At 44.1% G+C, this 15,922-nt stretch overlaps 1 protein-coding gene across 2 annotated transcripts in view; it reads left to right on the forward strand.

Moving 5' to 3' along the window:
• Positions 1-14: 14 nt before the first annotated feature.
• Positions 15-15,922, forward strand: part of IFT172 (intraflagellar transport 172) — a 32,856-nt gene continuing 16,948 nt past the window's right edge. For both annotated transcript variants that reach the window (XM_031552619.2, XM_010708010.4), the window contains exons 1-19: positions 15-174; positions 271-414; positions 516-628; positions 1,886-1,925; positions 4,140-4,205; positions 4,789-4,868; positions 5,797-5,884; positions 6,706-6,920; positions 7,011-7,134; positions 8,516-8,611; positions 9,499-9,660; positions 11,073-11,126; positions 11,707-11,810; positions 12,497-12,582; positions 13,063-13,175; positions 14,118-14,285; positions 14,553-14,689; positions 15,045-15,152; positions 15,677-15,761. In XM_031552619.2, the coding sequence (XP_031408479.2) occupies positions 136-174; positions 271-414; positions 516-628; positions 1,886-1,925; positions 4,140-4,205; positions 4,789-4,868; positions 5,797-5,884; positions 6,706-6,920; positions 7,011-7,134; positions 8,516-8,611; positions 9,499-9,660; positions 11,073-11,126; positions 11,707-11,810; positions 12,497-12,582; positions 13,063-13,175; positions 14,118-14,285; positions 14,553-14,689; positions 15,045-15,152; positions 15,677-15,761 (2,022 nt within the window). In that variant the 5' untranslated portion in view covers positions 15-135. The remainder of the gene's footprint in view (positions 175-270; positions 415-515; positions 629-1,885; positions 1,926-4,139; positions 4,206-4,788; positions 4,869-5,796; positions 5,885-6,705; positions 6,921-7,010; positions 7,135-8,515; positions 8,612-9,498; positions 9,661-11,072; positions 11,127-11,706; positions 11,811-12,496; positions 12,583-13,062; positions 13,176-14,117; positions 14,286-14,552; positions 14,690-15,044; positions 15,153-15,676; positions 15,762-15,922) is intronic.

Consider the following 15,922-nt stretch of genomic DNA (forward strand, 5'->3'; position numbering starts at 1 on the left):
TTGTAGATTATCGACGCGCGTGTTGATGACGTCATCAGTGGTGCCGGCTCAGTGGTTGCTAGGCAACGGGTGTGGGTTGTAGCGGGGTACGGCGACGGTGCGATCCGGTGCTGCTATCGCTCTCCGTCCCTCACGATGCAGCTGCGGCACGTGCGGACCCTGCTGGCCCCGCAGGTCGGGTCGGGTCGGGTCGGGTCGGGTCGTTTCGGGTCGGGAGGAGCCGGGGAGAATCCGGGCTGTGTTGGCGCTGAAGCTGTGTGTGTCCCGCAGGACGGCACCGCGCGTGTGACCTGCATGGCCTGGTCGGCCAACAGCGGTCGCTTCGCCGTGTGCACCGCGGAGCGTGTGGTGCTGCTGTACGACGAGCACGGTGAGCGGCGTGACAAGTTCTCCACCAAACCTGCCGATGCCAAGGTGAGGGTACCGGGCCCGGGCTGTTGTTGCCCGTGGCTGTGGGCTGTGTGGATGGGACGTGGTGGCCTTCCTGTGGGGCTCAGTCTGCCCTCTGCCCACAGTATGGCAGGAAGAGCTACGTGGTGAAAGGCATGGCGTTCTCCCCGGACTCCACCAAAATTGCCATTGGCCAAACAGACAACATTGTCTACGTCTACAGGATCGGAGAAGAGTGGTGAGTCTGGTGGCAGTGTCCAGTGCTGCACCCACAGGAAAGACTTAGGGGTCCTGGTGTAAGAAGGCCTGGTCTAAGAAGGTCAGTGGTGTCCTGGCTGACCAACAGTTGACCACAAGTTGGCCATGAGCCAGCGGTGTGCTCCTGTGGCCAAGATTGCCAGTCAGTCAATGGTATCTTGAGTTGTGCTGCAGAGAGCATGGCCAGCAGGGTGAGGGAAGTGATCTTCCCTTTGCTCTGCCCCGGTGAGACCACATCTGGAGCACTGTGTCCAGTTCTGGGCTCCCCATTTCAAAAAAGACAGGGATCTCCTAGAGAGAGTCCAGTGGAGGGCCACAAAGATGGTCAGATCCTGGAGCATGTCCTGTATGAGGAAAGGCCGGGAGCCTTGGGACTCTTCAGCCTGGAGAAGAGAAGATAGAGGATATCTCATCATTGTTTATAAATATCTGAAGTGCCAGATTCAAGTGAATGAGGCCAGGTGTGCAGCAACTGAACAAGGGGCAACGGGCAGATGTGGGAACACAGGAAGTTCCATATAAACAGAGGAAGAACTTTACTGTGAGGGTGACAGAACATTGGAAGAGGCTGCATAGAGAGGTTGTGGAGTCTCCTCTGGAGATATTCAAGACCCATCTGGATGGGTGCACCTGTTCCTGTGCAACTACTATAGGAAACTTTGTTTAAAAGAAGTTGGACTAAACAGTCTCCAGAGATCCCTTCCAACCTCTACAATTCTTGTCCAAGCCTGATGATCAGTATAGAACGTGATACAGATCATCTAACCTGCAGTGATTCACTCAGATCTTTCCATGGTGAGCAGCAGATAGGATTTCATTGAACACAGTGGAACCTGGTGGAAGCATGTGCCAACTTCTCTGGAGCTGTAATTGTAAAGCTGACACTGCTGTCCCCTGTTTGATAGGTATGGAATGAAGACACACACCTACCTCACCTCACACTTGTTTGCTGTGTGTGTAGCGCTGATGAGAAAGGCACATCACCAAAGTTTTGGAAGCTCAGAGAATTTCCACATTCTCCCCTTACCTTAGTCTTGCAAAATACATAAACTTTTTTTTTTTTTCCCCCTGAAAATTTTCTGCCTAAAATTGGCTTTTGGTAGAACATCAGCATACAGAACTTAAGCAACCTGTGTTCAGCAATATTAAAATGGGTTAAATATAAAGGGTGGGGTAGCTGGAATAGGCAGTTTTACCAGCTTCACCAATAGTCATTTCTGTCTGCCTTTTTCTGCAGGGGTGACAAGAAGGTGATATGCAACAAGTTCATCCAAATGGTGAGACCCAGACTCCCGTTTAACTCCATTTTCTCCCACTAATAGAAGATAGAGACAACAATTGGATGTCTCTCTGCTCATACTCAGAGACATATGTGGGCTGTCAGTGATATCTGATTACTCAAAGGCATGGATAGAAGCTAAGATAATCTCTACCTTTCGAGATATGTCTCCAAGCCTGAGAGGCCTCATAATGCTGTGATGTGACACAGTAATTAACTGTTTATTGATCAATGCAGTCAGTTACAAGACTTCAGGGACGACTGTTGGCATCAGTGGACAGAATGTTTTTTGTGAGTTAAAATGGAGAAATAGAAGAGAATCTGAGCCTGTTTTTCACAGATCAGCAGCTCTAAATGTTTCTGCAGCCGATCAAAGATCAGACATTTGCTGTAATCCATCCATTGCTTCATGCAGCAGAGCAATACTGGTGCCTGACTGAGACCAGAACTAGAAGAAAAACCATCCATTGATTCCAAACCAGATGCCATTGCTTATCATACCTCCTTCTGTCCTTGAAGCTCAGTGCATGGGTCCTTTCAGTTGGAAAAGCAATTGCACTGCCCGTAGTTGTGCCACTGACATTTATGTTATTTCTGCAGCTTTTCCCAGTAGCAATTCCTGTGCTGATGTTCAGAGAAAATCAGTTATCTGAAACAACGATGAAGTGATAAAGGGCTGGAGGAGGCTGTCTAGCAGTGTAATACAGAGTGAGAAGAACAGAGGCTGGTGATTGGATAGAATCATAGAATATCCCAAGTTAGAAGGGACTGACAAGAATCAAGTCCAACTCCTGGCTCCACAGGATCACCCAAAAATTAAACCATATCTCTTAGAGCGTAGTTCAAACACTTCTTGAAGTCCAGCTGGTTTGGTTCTGTGACCACGTCCCTCAGAAACCTGTTCCAGAAATGCAGTGCCATTGCTCCAGGGTAACCATCTGATCTCCCTTTGTTCAGTATCCTAAATGACTGGATCTGTGTCCTGAACAATGCTGTTCCACTCAAATTCACCTGGATATCTTATATATCTTCATCCAGCCAAGAAGATCATTCACAGTTTCACATTATCCTCTGCCTTTTGCCTGCTTTTGCACATAGACTAATTGTATGGCAGTTATTGTATTCCACTTCTGCAAAAACTGTTTATGGGTATCTTCCCTCTGTTTCTGATGACATTTCCCCTAACCCCTCCAACTACAAGACCCACATAACCTCTCTTGAAAAGTATGGAAATCTAAGGAAGTTTACTGCCTCATAGAAGACCAGCCAAGACAGAGGATCTCCCTGAGCAGTTTGTTGTTCCCCAGCCACCATTCCCATTCTGCAGTCAGTAGCAGAGGGGATAGATTGGCAGCCAAGTGTTGCACTGTCACAGGATTGCAGATGGAATGCTGGTAGCCTATGCATGGAGTTTTTGGCTCTTGGGCTCAACACTCACCCACTTTAACTTGCAGTTCTGCAGGCAGCAGTATGTTCCTACACTGACATGTTAAAAAGCCTGCTAGTTGTGACCTGGTTACCTTATAGCATTTGAGACTCAGGCTGGATTTACATTAGCAGCCAAATATGCTTTGCTTTTTCTATATGGTTCATAATTTTAGGGTGCATATTACCCCAAGATTCCCCATTAACCAAAATGTAAAGCGTGCAGAATTCAGTTAAAATGCAGTTTCCACGTGTTCCATGTGTACTTAAGTTTGTAATTTCACTCAGGCCATGTCCTTGGCCTTTTTAGTGTTCTGCTTCTCTAGTTCTACCTGCATGTGTCAGAGAACACTCTACCCAAACTCACTGAATGTTTAAATGTGAAACAGTTGATCTCTGGTTCTCTCTTACAATTAGGTTTCATGGTCAGATTTATTCACCTGATCCCCACACCTCAGATTTTGAGAACTCCTTTGATTTGGATTTAGTGAACCTGTTTCTGCCTGGCCTACTTGGTAGCATCTCATAACCATATTGCTTGTATTGCTATTTGATGCTCAGCTTTAGCTTTTCTTAGCCTCTTACTGTGCCCTAGCTCACTGTTACCTAGTTGAGACATCAGTATGGAGTGTCTTAATCCCACATTAAGGTCCATTCCAGTATCCACATTTCTTCTCTTTCTTGATCTGAATGGCCTTACTTTTCGTGAGCTGCCCTATGTAGCAGTGGGACAAGAAGCTTTCTGAGTAGGGTGAAGCTTTTACTTCTTTTTCTTCCTCTTTGACAGAGTGCTGTGACCTGCTTATTGTGGCCAGCGGAGAATACCATTGTCTTTGGTCTTGCTGAAGGAAAGGTAGAGAAATTTGTTACTTACCTGATTTTCTTTTCCATGCAAGATCTATGAAAGCCTTCAAGCACCTGTGCTTCAGAGTAGAAAACATTACTGTGTGGGCTTAGGACACTGATCAGCAATGAAGGGATTACACCACTGACTTAAATTTCCTGGTTTTGGTTCCCAGTAGGTCATAGAATGGCCTGGGTTGAAAAGGACCACATTGCTCACCTGGTTTCAACCCCCTGCTATGTGCAGGTCGCCAACCAGCAGACCAGGCTGCCCAGAGCCACATCCAGCCTGGCCTTGAATGCCTCCAGGGATGGGACATCCACAGCCTCCTTGGGCAACCTGTTCCAGTGCATCACCACCCTGTGGGTGAAAAGTCCTTGGAGGTTCTTTTGGATCCTTGGGTCCTTTTCCTGAGCTGTCCTAGAAATGTGGCAGTGTGACTGCAGTGCTAACATTTCTGCTTGTTCTCTAACCTACCAGAAACAAATTATTTCTGGTGCTTATAAACTGGAAATCCTCTGGGGATATTGCAGTGCAGGAAGTCCACGGTTCTGTAGGGGGCCAGAAGCAACGCTGACCCTTCTCTTTTCAGGTTCGTTTAGCAAATACGAAGAACAACAAGTCTTCCACCATTTATGGGACAGATTCCTATGTGGTCTCGCTAGCTTCCAAGTGAGTATGGAATTGCTTTAGCTACGCTGCTTTGGCTCATTCTCCTGCCCAGCCATTGGCCCTAGCAGAACTTGTGGCAGTTTGGGAGGTTGGCAGTGTGTCTTTATGCTGTTGGTCCTTGTCAAGATGATAAAATTCAGTGCTTTCCAGAAGAAATCACCTTCTAAAATCTGACATCTGGTCTCTTCACACCCTCCTCTTCCCCTTCTTTCCTCCCCAATCTCCCCCCATGCTCTCTTTTCTTCATATTTCTAAACACAGCTCATGCTGTTATTGATGGATAAGAATGACAAATGTGGGATTGAAATAGACAGAAGGCAACGTTCATAGAATTTGTATTCCATAAATGAATCATCATTAAAAGTATTCATTCTGTGTACATCACATTATGCCTGTTTCCTCTTCCTTACTCCTCCCTGTTTGCAGAGAAGTACATGATACAATAATGCTATAGATAATGGTTTTAGTCTTGGAGTGTTTGTCCAGATGTTTTTTTTCCAACTGTTGTTGCTTTTAGGGATTACTGGTGTTACAATACCCAGCCTCATTTCTGGAGGAGTTTCAATGACAAGATTGTTTGAAACACCTGGTTATAAGAAATTTTTATTATCATTTCATTCAAGATTCCTTAGCCTCTCTGTGTTTTAGTAACATAGTATGTTATAGTAAGTTAGTTATTGTGCTTTTATGTGATGAAGATATTTAATTGCCCACTCTCCTCTCTCTATACCCTTGTCAGCTTTCTTTTTACAGACACTGATACAGTATTACATTTTCCTGTGTTCACCACCCAACTTACATTTGGTGAAGGTTCCTTTGATGAGGAACCACAACCCTGTCCCTGGGACTGGCTTCTTAAGGGTGGGATAGAAAAACAAAAATGCAAGTCTTACTGAAACTTTACATCATCCTTTCTGTTTCTTTCCAGTGTTTCAGGGAAGGGAATCCTGTCTGGCCATGCAGATGGAACCATAGTACGCTTCTTCTTTGATGACGAGGGCTCAGGTGAATCACAGGTATCAAAGATCCTTATTCAGTGAGCAAAATTCCTGTCTACATAATTTAATCCCCAGCTCAAGAACTCTGTAAAGTGATCAGGTTGTAGAGGGAATGCAAGTCTGGAGAGAAGCAGTCTGTGTTTGCTGGAAGAAGTTTTGTGCAGCACTGACGTAGATGGAGCAGTAATGAGATACTTGAAACTACTCTTTGAGTGTACTGGTAAGAGAGGAATTTATTTTGTGTGTGAGACATGAGGTTTTTCAGGTGTCAGGAAGATCTCATGTTAGGAGATCTTGGAGAATGGGATTTGTCTTGGAGAATGATGCTTGAATGGGTAGGGTTTTCAGAGGACAGTCACAAGTTCACATTGTGTCTGTGGACAGGATACTGTGGGCAACCTAGCATTTCTCCCAAGCCTCCTGTTTCTCTCCAGAAGTCTCACTGTTTTAAGCTGTGGTGAAGAAATGTTATTCCTACTCAGATCTTTTCTTTTTAACTGAAGCAATTTGAGCACATCTGCCCTTTAGCATGATAAACTGAAGGGCCCAAAATGTACTCTGCCAGGTTAGTAATGCATCCCAGTCTACTTAATAGCACTGTTGTTCTTACTGACATTAGCAATCTTCTTTCCCAGTTAAATGAGTGGAATAGTTCTTATATCTCAGCTCTGGTTTCTGTCTGCCTTCCTACAGCCTAGGGCATGGAGACAAAGCAACACCCATGAACTGCTCTTTATGGAAAGGCATCACACTGGTCCCATTCCAGTAGTCTACCTCAGAGCTCAACTGAGGGCTAAATCCAATGGTGTGTTCAAGATCTTATCTCCTGTCTCATGTAGGGTAAGCTGGTGATGCATCCTTGTCCTCCTTATGCCCTTGCCTGGGCTTTGAACAGCATTGTGGCTGCAGGATGTGATAAGAAGATTGTGGCTTATGGGAAGGAGGGCAACGTGATTCAAACCTTTGACTATAGCCGAGACTCCTCGGAGAAGGAATTCACCACAGCAGCTGCCAGTCCTGGTGGCCAGGCTGTTGTCATTGGAAGCTATGATAGGTGCGATGGCTGATGGTAAAGCCTTCCATTTGTAGTGCTTTCTCCTTCAACTGTGTTCATTTCTTCATTGTTTTTTATCTCTTCTCATAGGCTGAGGGTTCTGAACTGGAGCCCACGTCGTGGTGCCTGGGAGGAAGCCAAACCCAAAGAAATACCTCACCTCTACACCATCACATCTCTAGCATGGAAGAGGGATGGTTCAAGGATATGTGCGGTTTGTATGATGAATTAGCAGCCTTGAGCCAACAAGTCAAACCAGGTGTAGTCTCAGGCATTCTCCTGAGATGAGAGTTATGTGGTACAGAGGGGGCTCATCAGGATAGTCACCATCACCTAGGAGTGTGATGCAAGGTGCCTAGGCTGAGGCCTTGTGCAGGAGACACTGCTAAGGTCTGGTGTGCAGTATACCCAGTGAGAGGACAAGAGGCAGTGGGCACAAACTGAAACACAAGACGTTCCCATCAGGAAACATTTCTTCACTGTGCAGGAGGCTGAGCCATGAAACTGGTTGGAATCTTCCTCCTTGGATATCTTCAAAAGCCATCTGGATGTGGTCCTGGGCAACCTGCTCTGGATGACTCTTGCTTTAACAGGGGATTTAGACCGGATGACCTCCAGAGTTCTCTGCCAGCCCCCCTAACCATTTTGTGATTCTGTGGTATTTTCAGTGAACCTGGAAAATGCCACGAATCGTTGTATAATGACTGAGAGGTAGCAAGCCCTTTTTGACAAAAGCTCTATAAGGTCAGCATAGCTTCTCTAGGGCAATGTCATGAGCACCAGTTCCAGAAAAACTGAACTGTTTCTTATACTCTGTGTGCTGTTTTCAGTTCAGAGCTGTCTTTTTTCTACTTCCAGCCTATGGGCTCTGATCTGCCTTTCTCTATTAAGTAATTCTTTAAAGCTCTTATAGTTGAGTTTTCAGTTGAATTGGACTCAATGAGCTTTATGGGTCCCATCCAACTCAAAATATTCTATTATTCTAAATTAATCTTTCTTTAAACATTTCTTAAAGTTAAATATCTCCCTACATAATTTAATGAGTTTTAAAGAAATTGCTATTTACAACTTCTTTTTGACAGTTTATACATCTTTTTATGTTTGACAAAGTCAAGAACGCTTAAAATCTTTTCAGAGAGTTAGCTGAATAAGAACAAATATTTGCAGAGGAGGGGAAGGAAATAAGGGATAGGTGCGTGCTGGAAGGAATGAAGATGTTATAAAGAAAGAGATAAAGGTGGAAGGATTCTGTTGGAAGGGAGGAGAGTTTGGGAGGTAGGAGTGGTGGGAAGTAGCAATAATGGGGAATAAAGGAAATGAAGATAAAGATGAGGATAAAAAGAAATTATTTTTTTTTACCTCTCTCTGTCATGCGTGTGCCAGTGTTTGGTAAGCTCCATTTCTCTAGAATTTTTCCTGTTCTTTTAAGAAAGTCAGAATAGGGCTGGTCCTTATACATCTGGAGGCTGGTTCTGCAGAGGAGCAGGAGGGATACGTGGGTTTCTGTTGCACCTCTAATCTTCTTTGTGTGCATAGGGTCTGAATGCCTCCCCTTGAAATAATTCACTGACTATGAAGTGCGTTTGTTTCCCCAGGGCACTCTGTGTGGAGGTGTTGAGCAGTTTGACTGCTGCCTACGTAGAAGCATTTACAAAAATAAATTTGAAATGACGTATGTGGGTCCAAGCCAGGTAAGAGAATGTCCAATAATAATGTCTCTTGGTGAAAATGAGACCTTCACTAAAACTAAATGTGTTTGAAGTTCTTTGGCCATCAGCTTCTTTCTTGCCCGTAAACTGTCTCCAGTCCTTGTCCCAGCCATTCAGATTCCTCATGATCTGCTGAGAGTATTCTGTGAATTCTGTAGTAGATAGCATCAGCCCCAGTACAACTGCACAACTACACTTGAAAGAGTTAAGAGTAATGGTGTATTTCTCTAAGTCCATCTACCTCATTCTCTTTTCCCTTTAAAGCAGTTACACTTCCTTGAAAAATATGCACCAAAATCATCACAAGTTACCAAAGCATTTTAGGTGCACATTTACATCTGTGTTTTGTCCATAGCAACTTGTTGGGAGGGACATAGGGAATATTTCAGGAACAGGGTCAAGTCTGTGAGGAAATTTGATAGGACTAAAAGACAATGGAGTTTATTTCCTAGCTTGTGAATTTGTTTGAGGTACCTGTGAGTAAAATAGAGGCTTCTTAAGTTGTTTTAATTTCATTCAGCTTTGCCTGGTTCAAAATCACGTAGTGAAGGTGCACAGGCAATCCAGGCATCCCTCTGTAGTTCATGATGAGTGAGCAGGGCTCCTAAATTATGACTTATCCTTGGGAGTGTGAGTAGTCCTCCAGTAAGTTTAGAAACTTTCAAGTGGTAGAAGTGAGAATCCCACACTTCTACTACAGTCATCATCCCATACAAAATAAAGTGTAAGATTTCTTTTAGAAACAGGGTGAAATGATATGAGGGGATGTCTAAACAACCAGATATTATGTTATATAATCTTTCATAGGACAGGGATAGTCTTCCTGTGTGTGTGGAAAGCAGACCTCATGTTTTTCATACTTTCTGTAGGTCATTGTGAAAAACCTCTCAACGGGAACTCGTGTTGTCTTGAAATCCCACTATGGTTATGAGATTGATGAGGTGAAGATCTTAGGGAAAGACAGATATCTGGTGGCCCATACATCGGACACATTACTACTGGGTGACATCAACTCCAACAAGCTCAGTGAGGTAATGGAAGATCTATGATGTTTCATGAATGTCAAATGCTTAACTTTGCAACTCACAAAGTATGTTTTCTGCATGGAAAAAATAAATTTATTTTCCAAGAATCATAAAATAATTCAGGTTGGAAGGGATTTTGGGAGGTTTCTTATCAAACCACTTATGCAAAGAAGGTTCATCTTCATAGATGTCTCCTAATGTTTCCCTTCTCCAAGCTGAAAAGGCCCAATTCCTTTAGCTTCTTCTTGTAGTGCAAGTGTCCCAGCCCCAAACACCTTTATGGCTTTCTGCAGAATTTGCTCCAGTCTGCTCTTAGCAAAGAGAAAATTAAAGACCAGCTGATGAGATTGAATGTGTCCAAATCTATGGGACCCAATGACATGCATCCCAGGGACTTGAAGGAACTGGCTCATGTGGTTGCCAGGCTACTCTCTGTCATACTTGAGAAGTCATTGCTGCCAGGTGAGATCTAGATTAAATGTTAGGAGGAAATTCTTGACTATGAGGGTGGTGAGGCCCTGGCACAGGTGCCCAGAGAAGTGTGGGTGCCTCATCCCTGGAGGTGCTCAAGGCCAGGGTGGATGAGGCACTGGGCAGCCTGAGCTGGTGGGGGATACCAAGCCCATGGCAGGGAGGTCAGAACTAGATAATATTTAAGGTCCCTTCTAAACCCAATCCATTCTATGATTCTGTGATTTATCAGTGTTTTCACTGTCTAGTACTGGGAGAGTGGAGAGTGGAGGGCAATACTGGATGCACATCTGCACATTCTAGATGTGAATGTATGAATTTTATTGTACTTTTTAAAAAAATTACACATATATATATATGTGTATATATATATAAAATACATTCATGATCACAGTACCACAGCTTGTGCCAGTACCATTTCCAGTACAGAACAATCCAGACTAAACTGCCCAATGCCTTGAACCTGTGTGCAGAATGATGAGACTAAATGCCAAGCTTGGAAAACCTAGTAGGTAAAATGGCAGTAGGTTAAATGTCTGGCAAAACTATTAACAACACCCCAGGACATTTTTGCTTTGTTTGCACAAGTGTGTAATTTTATTCAGACCAATGGTATGCTCACAAATCTGTCTGGGAGCAGTAGTTCCTGATTATAGATTTGAGTTGGAAAATAACTGCTGAAAATTTAGATAGACTACATCTCTGTATCAGTTTTCTGCCTAACTGACCACTTGCCTGTTATAATCACAGCAGCTATTGCATTACCTCGTACTCATCTCAAATTCCAGGTGAACAACAGTGTTGACAGCTGAAGGACTGGAATGTGATCACTTGTGCAGTGTAGTTCTTGTTATCTGTCCTGGGAGATTAGAGCTTACCACAGACCACAATGGTTCCCTCCAAAAGCTGTCAGCCTGGACTGCTCACTCTGTGTCATTGCATTGTAGGTAGCCTGGCAAGGATCTGGAGGGAATGAGAAGTTCTTCTTCGACAATGAGAACGTAAGTTGGATGGGGCAGGGTGCTACTGTAAATGATGGGTAAAGAAGTGTATGCTCTGGCAGAAAAAGTGACAACCACATTCCTGGAAAGTAGTGTTTTTCATCTGCTTCCTGGATTTATCCTCTCTGTGTGCATCCCAATCTGCTTCTTCCCTATGCTTGCCTTTTCCATATTTTTCCACGTTTGCCAAGTACAGAGCAAATCCATTGTGAAGACTGTGTAAGCAGTAACCACATAGGAGAGAGGAGAAATAAAAGAAAAATAGCCAGGGAGGATGTCAGAGGTACAGAAAACAGAATGTGTTAACTGTCTGGAATCCTATGCTATTTGGCAAGGCAGGAAGTCTGGACAAGTTTATTGTTGACAGTTCTCAAGAATGACAGCTTGGCTCCTCCTGCGGGAGTGATAGGCCCAGAGCTAAACTCAGCAGCCTTGAGACAGTCACAAGAACAGTTCTTTGCTCATCCTAGTGGGTTTGAATTTATACTGGTCTGCAGCAGTCCTTTTCTGCTCACCTCACTGGTAGATATTTGTGCTTACCTGGCATTTCTGTAAGAGTGAATTCCTCTCTCTCCTACAGGTCTGCATGATCTTTAATGCAGGGGAGCTGACACTGGTAGAATATGGAAGCAATGACATCTTAGGGTCTGTCCGCACGGAGTTTGTGAATCCTCATCTGGTCAGGTAAGTGTGATACCTGCCTGTGTAGCCAGTACTGACATTTTGTGGGAGTGACCTCAGACATGTACTCTTGGAAGTGTACCTCCCTGTAGAACGTAGCTCACGGGCACTGGGACCTGACCACACATTGCTGCATGATTTCTGAGTAGTCATCTGGCAGCGACCAACGGTGGGGTTGTGATTAAGGGCTGTAATGTTTTAGAAGAACTTTTACAGCCCATTTTCCTTTTTGTTTATTCAAGCCTGACGTGGTTATTGCCTAAAGAGGAACCTGTGCATGTACTCAAGCATCTCTGTGTCCAGCTGATCCTAGTACAACATTGCTGGGGGCTTCAGGTGCAAGTGGGAGCTCCTCTGTCTCTCTAAAATATCATACTCCCTTTACTAATTCGGGAGGAGAAAAGGAAAGATCATGGGCTGCTCAGAGGTGGAAGCATCATAACTAATTTGCTATTGGGAACCAATATGGGTCCAAAAGGGCAGCTTCTGGAATGAAGCCATGAACCAGAGGCATTGTTCTCATTTGAGGCAGCCATAGGTATTGTACAAGAGTCACAGGTCAAAGAACTACAAGAGGCTCCATATGTTGAGGGTAACTGCAAGTAAGTCTTCCAGGGAGAGGATGGGGTTTGATCCTTTGAATTTAGAGAGCAGTAAAGGTAACAGTTATCATTCCTTCCAAATAACAGTGTTCGTATCAATGAGAGACAACAGAGAGGCGTGGAGGAGAACAAGAGACTGGCTTATCTGATAGACATCAAGACTATAGCAACAGGTGAATGTAAACATCACTCACTCCCCTGTATTTTGCTGGCCTCCCCAATTCCTTTGCATGCACCGTGCCAGACAGCATATCCTTGGAGGCCCTCTTTGTATTCACACTATTAGGCAGCAGATTCCTGAAGGCTCATTTCACATTCACTCTGTCTGTCAGCAGATCACTAGACACCAGGTTTGGAAGGTTAGCTCCCTCGTGTAGGCACAGCTGTGGAGTGGCTGTCACTGTGCCCAGGACCCAAGGTTCTGTACTGCCTGTGATCTGTGCATGCTCATAGAAGGGTGGAGGGATTTACTGCTGCTGTAAGGCTCCAAGATAAATGTCACTGCATTATGCTTTTCATGTTGCAGTGTGTTTGCTAGTGGGTCCTGCAGTATTTAAGTCCCAGATACCTGATCCCTATAGGGCAACATTGAGTGTTCAGCACCTTGGGGCACACTAGGTACTTAACACTGTTTTTTCTTTCTCTTTCCCAAGTGGACCTTGTTGGTAACTACAGTGTTGGCACTGTCAGCCACGACAGCAAGATTGATTGGCTGGAGCTAAATGAAACAGGCCACAAACTACTCTTCAGGGACAAGAAGATGAGGGTAAGGCCAGGCAGGGGAGTGTGATGAGATGGCACACTCTGGGAGAAGTAAAGATAAGTATGCCTGAGTTCAGGGAGAGAAATGAGAAACATATGAAGTACTCCTGACTTTTTGACCACTCCTTAGGAAAAACAGATCATGTTCAAATTGCAAGAGCTGGCAGCATCATATGTTTGGATTTTAGTCATATCTCACTCTGAAGTTAGTTACTTGACATCTTCCTTCATCTCATTGCTCCTTAAAATACAGATCATAGACTCTTTTGCTGGGAGAGGGAGGCAAGTGAGTGAATCTCAGGATGAGGACTCCAGTGTTGTAATTTAAAAAGGCATTTTCTGCTTGAGTTACATCTATAAGATGAACTCTAATTCTCTAAAACAACTTAGACACAACCAAATAGCATATCCAATATGACCTTTGGCTTGTGCTAATTCCCAGAATGAGATTGAACATAGCCTGTTAGTAAGCCCAGGACAAAGCTATGCCCAAAATGATGGTAACAGTTTCACAAGCAAACACCCTCTCAGCTTGCTGGCAGCAGTTCTTGCAATAAGATTTTACCTAGGACGGACAGTTGAGCACAGAATTGCAGAGTAAGGCTTCCTTGGTCCCCTAGCCTGTTTGAAGAAGGATTTAGAAGACCATGCTCTTGTTAGAGCTCTACACAAGATGTATTCTGCTTTACTTATTTATGAGCTTATTAATAAGGAAGGCAGGGTCTGAGCATGCTGTTTAAAATATACAAATATTAAGATCTTAAGTCTTGAACAGTAAATATGTATAAATAAAAGAATTAAGCAACATATCCTGGAAAAAAGTTTAACTCCTGGTTGGTTATATCTATTTACAATATGCTTGCTCAGATGTTCCTACCACGTACACATCAGCTAGCAGCCCAGCCATGAGCCACACTGAACCTTTTTCTCCCCTTTCCTCATCTAGTTGCAGCTGTATGACATTGGAAGCAGCACTAAGACTACCATTTTGAACTATTGCTCCTATGTGCAATGGGTCCCAGGCAGTGATGTCGTGGTGGCTCAGAGCAGAAACAACCTCTGCATTTGGTATAACATAGATGCTCCTGAACGAGTCACCATGTTTCCTCTAAAGGTAAAACTCTGGAGTCTTTGATTTCCTCCATCAGTTTCTGTTGTATCTTGCTTACCTGTGTGGGAATAAACAAGATGGTATTGTGGAAAGTGGACAGAAGGGAACTACTGGTTTCTCCTGGACAAAATATGAACTCATCTGTCTCGTACTTCTCTGCCAGAAATGCTCTGGTAGAGCTTTCACAGTTGGTAGAACTGTCCTCGTGTCATTGCTACCCTACATACCCCCAGACAATATGGGAGTGTTGACAGCTGGTACTCTTTTTAGGGAGATGTTGTAAACTTGGAACGGAGTGATGGAAAGACTGAAGTGATTGTGTCTGAAGGGGTGAACACTGTGTCCTACACACTAGATGAAGGTCTCATAGAGTTTGGAACTGCCATTGATGATGAGGATTATCACAGGTAAGTGCTAGATAAACCATGTGGTTGTGGCAGGTACTCCACATCACTTAACAGACATTTGAGGGTCTATAATCCATGAATTACACCAGCACAACTTTCCATGCTGAGTTGAGGTTCAGCTACAGAGCATGATTTTGATGCAGGATGTGGCTGTAACACACAGTGGAGTCCTTCAGCAGCGAGTACTCAGCTTTGTCACCTTCACTGATTTTTTTTCCCTACGTGTCAGGCCTTGTTTTATACAGTTTTCTTCAGAGCTCATCATACCCATCTGTTTTCAGTGCAACTCTTGTTAGGGAGCTCTAATCAAAGAGCTCTTCTGTCACTGAAAGTCTGCAAATCTCTTTGTCTCAAGGGCTACTGCATTTTTGGAGACGCTGGAAATGTCAACAGAGACTGAAGCCATGTGGAAGACCCTAAGCAAACTAGCTTTGGAAGCTAGACAGCTGCACATAGCAGAGAGGTATGGGAAAAGGCTAAATCATCTTTCTGGCCTGAACACTTTCTTTGCTGAGTCCCTCACAGAATCCAGGGTCTAACTAAAGATGTGACTTTTTGTATGACCTGGAAGGTTTACTGCATCAAAGAATGAAGTGTTCTCTATTCCAGCAATGACTTTGCCCTTTAGTCCTAGACAGTAATGATAGCACTGGAGTCAGGAGAGTGTCACTTTGTAGCATAAACTTTTGCTGATAGCAACTCAAGTCAGTGCAGTAGCAAGGTTTCAGGGACCTGGTAGGCTGGGACAAACTCTGCACATCTATCTCTGAAGCTCAGAGGGTTGAAGCCATGTCCATGGCTTATCCACAAACCAGGGCTAGAGGGCACATCTGAACTTGGACCTTGGCAAAATCTTTCTACTGAGGTGAGGCTACCCATCTCTACACCTTGCACTGCATGATTTTGCTGCTGAGGTTCTGATTTTGTTGTCTTAAACCAAAGGTGCTGACAAACCCATTAGTGACTAACTGCTTTGTTTTTTCAAAGGTGCTTTGCAGCTCTGGGCAATGTGGCAAAGGCTCGATTTCTGCATGAAACCAACACTATTGCTGACCAGGCAGCTCAAGAGCATGTGAGTCAAACCTTTTTTGCTGTTCAGGGTAGTCACATCCCTGTAAATACTTGCATACACATTATCTAGTGTCCAAGTCCCACAGTATACTGTTACAGACTAGGACTTAGTCTTGTAGAATCTGCTCACATAATTCTTCATCCAGGCCTGCCAGAACTCTC

Source organism: Meleagris gallopavo, chromosome 2, assembly GCF_905368555.1.
Source record: "Meleagris gallopavo chromosome 2, MGAL_WU_HG_1.1, whole genome shotgun sequence".
In the NCBI taxonomy this organism is placed as follows: Eukaryota; Metazoa; Chordata; class Aves; order Galliformes; family Phasianidae; genus Meleagris; species Meleagris gallopavo.